The following is a 6000-nucleotide window of genomic DNA, read 5'->3' as shown; positions in this document are numbered from 1 at the left end:
TAAACAAACTCTCACTTTATATACTTACAAATGAATACATGTAGTATACAAGTAACTCAGCTTTGCCCTTCGATAATAAACAAACCTCATATGATGAAATGATGCAAAGATGAGAAAAAAAGAAGGGGTTTTTTACCCCTTCTTTTCCTTCCCCAAAAAATTTAAAAAAAGAAAAAAAAGACAAAAAGAGTGGCCTAAATCTCTAAGTGTCTAAATAAACTAATGCTATGTACCTGGCACTGGAATTTTTGTTGGATCTCTCCAGCTTTGCAAGCCAGGCCTTTCCTCACAACATACAAAGGAAATGACAGGGTGGTTCAATATCACTAGACTACACACTTGTATGCTCATCATCTACCTTTCCCTCAAAAGGTAGTGAAGGGCACAACCCACCAAAATTTGGGCTTACTAGGACACAAAAATCACAAAAAGGAAAAGCAAAGAAAAAAAAAAAAGGCAGACTTCAGTTTTGTAGTCCACCAATATGACCAAATAGCCTCCCTCTCCATAAAGAGACTTCCACTGATTTTTGATGAAAATGCAGAGGTGCATTGATGCATTGTTGCATTGATGCCATGCTATATTTGAACGCAGCAAGGATGGTGCCTTCTTGTCCTAATTTGCAGTTGTCATTCAACTCCAATAGAGAAATCTGCATGGTGCCAAGTGCACAAAATTAATCAACAAATGACATTCCAATTCAATTCTAGGAGAGAATGAGTAAAAGGAACAGATTAATACCTGTAATTTTGCTGTTGGGTATAGACATTTAAGCTTAAAGTGAATATATAGCACCATTCCCCATCTTCTTGACACGAACTTCAACACTCCTAAGATCACGAAGATGTTGTAAAATCTCTTGGAGAAGATCTAAACCCTTATCTCCTTTCCTCAAGGAGCTTATACAATGCTTTAGAAACTCCCTATCTGCCTCGAGTACTTCTAACCTCTCATACACATGATCTACCTCCTCTTCAATGGCAAGCTTCTTCTCCATTTCAAATTTGGCTTCCAAGGATGTCAGCAATGCAACATGATCAAACCCTTCTTCATGTCCATTCACCAAACCATCTTCACAGTCTTCACCAATTGCATCAAAAAGGGGAAGAAGTCTCTTTGCCTTTGACCCTTTGAATCTCAACTCCTGATGATGCTTTCCATTCATTTCCTTGGAATGACCATTTTGATCAACACCATTTACTTCAGTGTCTGAATCTGAATTCTTATGGTATCCATTTCCGTTCTCATGGAAGGAATAGCCAACCGGTTTGACATCCTCAAAATGTTGTACCTCGTCATCACTCAATGTAAAAAGCTTCTCTTCCAACTCCTTGAGCTGCTCTAGAATTGATAGCCTCTCTTCTTCAAAGTTTGCCAATGATTCCTCCAAGTATACAACTGCATCAGGAGGAGTGTTTTGGCTGCTACTTTCTTGATTGCCATAGAAGCTATCTTCTTCCTTTACATCATGATTCAGATCAATAGATATTCCATCACTATCCTCAGTGTTACTACAAGAAGCAGTGCTTCTTGTGCTACTCTCTCTTCTTCTTGACATCATTATTTTCTCTTTGGCCTCATAATCCTGGACCTTCTTACGATATATTTCCAGCTCCTTTTCTAGCTCATGATTCTCTTTTTCCCTCTTCACCATAAGCTCATTCAATAGCTGCAAAGCTTCTTGATCATACTCTGATTGCTCTTCCATCATTCTTTGATACTGCAAAGCTTCCATTTGCATTGCTGCCTTCTCTTCCTGAAGCCTATTTATCATTGCCATTGTCTGATTGGCTGCCACTGCAGAAGCACTTCTCTCTTCTTCTAATTCTGCATATAGAGCATTCAAAGCCTTCCTTTCGGCTCTAAATGCTGATATTAACTTCTCTGTGGTCAGCTCACCACCTTCTATCTCGCTAATGATACTTCCATCCAAGGATTCTTCTGTTCCTGATTCTCTCCTCTCAAGCAGTAACAATTTCTTGTGCAAGTGACGTAAACTATCCACAGAAGTTGGTGTATCAGGAACTTTTTCTTCCTCAATTTCATTTAGTTCCAGACTGAAGGATATATGACTGTTTATTTCTTGCGTACTTGTTTTTATTGACATTGTTTTAAACTCTAAAAATTCTTCCTCAGCTTGCTTAGAACCTAACATAAGAATATAATATTAACATATGCCAAAGGGTTTCCAATTTCTAAAGTTGGTTAAATAAAAACCCAAAGCTTACCATTATCATCATCAACATGCAAAATGACAGAGCTTGTGGAAGGATCTTCCTGTCTATGTTCATAAGAAGGAAGAGCCTCTAGGGTTTGAGCCTCATCAAGTGGCTCCTGATCAGGAATCTCTGTCCCTATTGAAATTTCCACATCCAAATCATTGCTTTGCATTTGAATTGCTTCTTCTGATGCTGCATGTAATGGAAAAAAATAAGACCCGTGTATATACACTCAAAATAGAGAATAAAATATAATTTAAATGAAATTAAACAAAACTAATACCTTGATGAGCATCGGAATCCATTTCTCTTGCTTGATCCTCATCCTCATCATCATCATTAGATGATGTTTGAGTGGCTTGATTTATAGAAACCTGTTCAAATTCTTCCTTCACTAAATCTTCAACTTCTTTATGCAAAATAGAGGTGTTCTCAGTCTCAACCAGAACCACGGATTCAAGCACTGAAACCTTAGGCTCCTCCTCACTCTCATAGGCTGAAAGTAATGCCACCATCTCTTCTGAACTATGCCAATTCTCTACAACCGGTTGTGCTTGTGCCTCAATATGCATATCAAAATCCAAAATAACATCTTGATTCTCACAATATCCTTGATCTTCCAGCTTATATATAGGTTGACCTTGGTCTTCCGTGGTAGCAGAGCCGCTCAATTCAACTGGAATCAACCTACAATCTTCTTGATCAATGTAAAACTCAAGATGCTGAGGCTGAATTTCGTGGAAGGTGTCTTTACTCAAATTGACATGAACCACGGTCTGATCACAAGACTGATCATCCGTGGATAAATTCATATTACTCTCTTCCTTAACGGGTTCTAGCTCTTTTTCTATAACCATGTTCAATTTATCGTCTTCGTCAACGACCAGTTCCTTGCAGCCGAAGTCATATACAGAACAGTTCTCCTCTTCTCTTGTTGCAGACTCACCATCCATGACAACATCAGAAACTATCTGAATTCCCCTGTTTTCTCCAATACTCTGTTCATCTTCACATAGATTAGTAACAAAATCTGATTTGCTTTGATCAGATTGATCACCTTCGTCAGTTTGAGCAACAACATCAGCCTCTGCAATCAAATTCTGTTTCTGGGTGTCATCAAAATCCTCCCAAGAAGGCTTAATAAGAATACAAGGAGGGTAGAACATGTTGTCCAGGTTCACACTCACACTGCAGCAAGAGCACTTCAAATTCCCTTCCGCATTTTCACTGAAATTTTCATCCCCACTCTGAATCACACCAATCTTGTTCATCCATGGAAAGAAAGCATACCTCTTTGAGAATTCCGGACTATCAGCTGGTTGCGATGAGGACGAGCAATCCTCGCACATATCTTGCAATTCAGCTAGTTTCTGGTGATTCAAACAGTATCCCAGTTTGGAAATCTCAGATGCATGAGCTTCACAAACAAGATCTCTATAGGAATTCTTGTTCTTTCCAGGCTCTAGGATATGATCAATCCTAGAACACCATAAGCAGGGCCTTTTAAGACCAAAGTAATCTGCAAATTTAATGATCAGATAAGAAAACAGAGAATTTAGGAGGAGGAGAATGATCAGAATCCATTCTAGGATGGCATAGATGAGAATAAGAGTGATTTTGTTGGTGTTTCTATGCAACATGGTGGCAAACTTGTTTGCAGCCATTGACGCTGCTATGTTTTTAAGATATACAGAGATGTAACTCAAGGCAATATTAAAAGAGAAAGTTTGTAGGCTAGTTTAGTGTTGATGCTGAGAGAGACAGAAAGAGAGATTGAACAACATCAAAAGAGAAAGATAGAACAAGATTTGGGACTGTTTAAGAGAGAGAGAGAGAGAGAGAGAGAGAGAGAACCAATGTAGATGAGGAAGTGGTTTTATTTCGAATGAGAAGACTGTTTAATGGAATGACAACCAAAGGTGAAAGAATACTAAAGAGGCTGAGCAAATAGACAAAATGTGTGTTTGAGTCAAATGTAATTAAAGAATGTTTATATTGAGGCATCATCAATATTACTTTTGACAAAATAAATTAACATTTAATATTCAACAACTTGTAGATTACATTAGATTGCTGTGGACAAAATAGTGGATTTTGATTTTCTGTTAGAAAATGGAGCATTCTTTTTTGAAAATTTGAGAGCTTGATTAAAGCAAGAAACTAAAGTACTGAAATATTCAAATCAATAGGTAGGACTTAAAAGAGACCATGGAATCACCTACGCATACTGGTGCAAATTGTTTTCAACAATGGTATGTGAATGTCATTAAAGAAGATACAAAATGTGGATACCATATATAGAATACATATTTCTTACAAGTTACAAGAGTAGGTCATGTGTAGGTGTAGCTAGGGTCTTCTTCTAGTTGCTGCCATCCTAACTTGTTATGTAATTTACCAAATACATATACTCTCTGCATCAGTCAATGTCAACCAAAATTTATAAACATAGTCTATAATAAAACTTTGGTGAAAGTGGATCTGTATGGATTATGGCTATTGTTTTTTTTTCCTCCAATTTTTTTGGCTGAATAAATACCATTTTGATAATAGGGTTTACTTCTAATTTTTTGGGGTTGACAATAAATCTGACTAGGGGGATAGATTTAACTTCTGATCAAACAGACAAACACACTCTCTCTCTCTCTTGGCTACTCCTGCCAGCTCCAGCCCATATTTTCTTTTTAGGCCAACAAAATGGGTGGCCCACCAACCCAAAAAATGAGTTGGAGGGGACCACTCTCAAAGTAACTTGTAGGTCCCGTCTAGGATGCAGATGCTTGAGTTCATCATGCAAGTCTATTTTTAATTAAGCTTTTTATTTATTTATTTATTTTATTTTAATTTTTAATATGAAAATGATTTATTTCAGATTTCACTTGATTGAATGAAAACTATTCTTAATGGCTTAAAGGGTACTTTAATTTGTGGGCGTTCTCTCATTATTAAATCATTTCATTTTGTTTATATAACAGCCTATGGTATGAATTATGAAGTAGTTGCCCCAATGGGGCAATCCATAAAGAACTATATCAGACATTAAAAATATATTAGTTTATGTTAAAATATATATATAAAAAAATGATAAGAATGAAAAAGTGAAAATAAGAGATTAACATGATTTAGTCTAATAGCTTGCAATTCTATATCTACAATGGAAAGCTTTAAATGATTACATCTTTATTAGGGGTGTCCAAGATCAACCGAACCCGACGAAACTAGCCAAACAACATTCAACTAACTCGAACTTTGATCGATTCAATGGACATGGTAGGTGAGCGAGGTTGAAACTCGAAGAACCCAACCAGTCCGATATTCCACAATTTCCGGCGAGTTTTCTAGCACCAATCATTAATTCAGTCAAATTCCGATAAGATCTAATTCTCTCTCTGTTGATATAAGGAGAGATCTCGACTGGATTTGGCCAAACCCGACAAAATCTTAGCCAGATTTAATTGAATCTACTCCCTTGCCACAGACCCAGCCTTCAGTCGACACCCAATGAGGCCCGATCTGGCGTTCCTCCACAGTCAACGATGAGCCTTGATCTCCCCAACCCAAAGTGGTAGGGTCGAGTCTAGATTGGGCACAAACCCTACCTACCTGTGGTATAATATGGAACTTTAAAACCACATTGATACATGGTATTACAAAAGCACACTAACCTATAATATTTTCAAAAATAATGGTCTACATATTTATAGTAATATTTTAAATATATTCTAACAATTAGTAAAATTTTAATATATTCTAACAATTAGTAATATTTTAATATATTCTA

General features: G+C 36.9%; 1 protein-coding gene across 1 annotated transcript; it reads right to left on the bottom strand.

Moving 5' to 3' along the window:
• On the bottom strand, positions 1–4185 carry LOC142629596 (myosin-binding protein 2). Its single transcript, XM_075803605.1, has 4 exons — positions 2503–4185; positions 2229–2411; positions 742–2148; positions 1–652 (listed from the first exon to the last, which is right to left on the bottom strand). Exons 1-3 carry the CDS (start codon positions 3881–3883, stop codon positions 776–778), a joined length of 2937 nt encoding a protein of 978 aa, XP_075659720.1. The 5' UTR covers positions 3884–4185; the 3' UTR covers positions 1–652; positions 742–775.
• Between the last annotated feature and the right edge of the window lie 1815 nt (positions 4186–6000).

The sequence above is a fragment of the Castanea sativa genome, chromosome 3 (genome assembly GCF_040712315.1).
Source record: "Castanea sativa cultivar Marrone di Chiusa Pesio chromosome 3, ASM4071231v1".
Taxonomy (NCBI): Eukaryota; Viridiplantae; Streptophyta; class Magnoliopsida; order Fagales; family Fagaceae; genus Castanea; species Castanea sativa.
The sequence above is the reverse complement of the archived record's forward strand: the minus strand, read 5'-3'. Positions and strand labels throughout refer to the sequence as shown.

Coding starts and splice junctions, on each gene's coding strand:
- LOC142629596 (XM_075803605.1), bottom strand. CDS start 3,883: ATGGCTGCAAACAAGTTTGCCACCATGTTGCATAGAAACACCAACAAA. Junction 2,412..2,502: donor GGATTCCGATGCTCATCAAG/GTATTAGTTTTG, acceptor CATTACATGCAG/CATCAGAAGAAGCAATTCAA. Junction 2,149..2,228: donor GCATGTTGATGATGATAATG/GTAAGCTTTGGG, acceptor TTCTTATGTTAG/GTTCTAAGCAAGCTGAGGAA.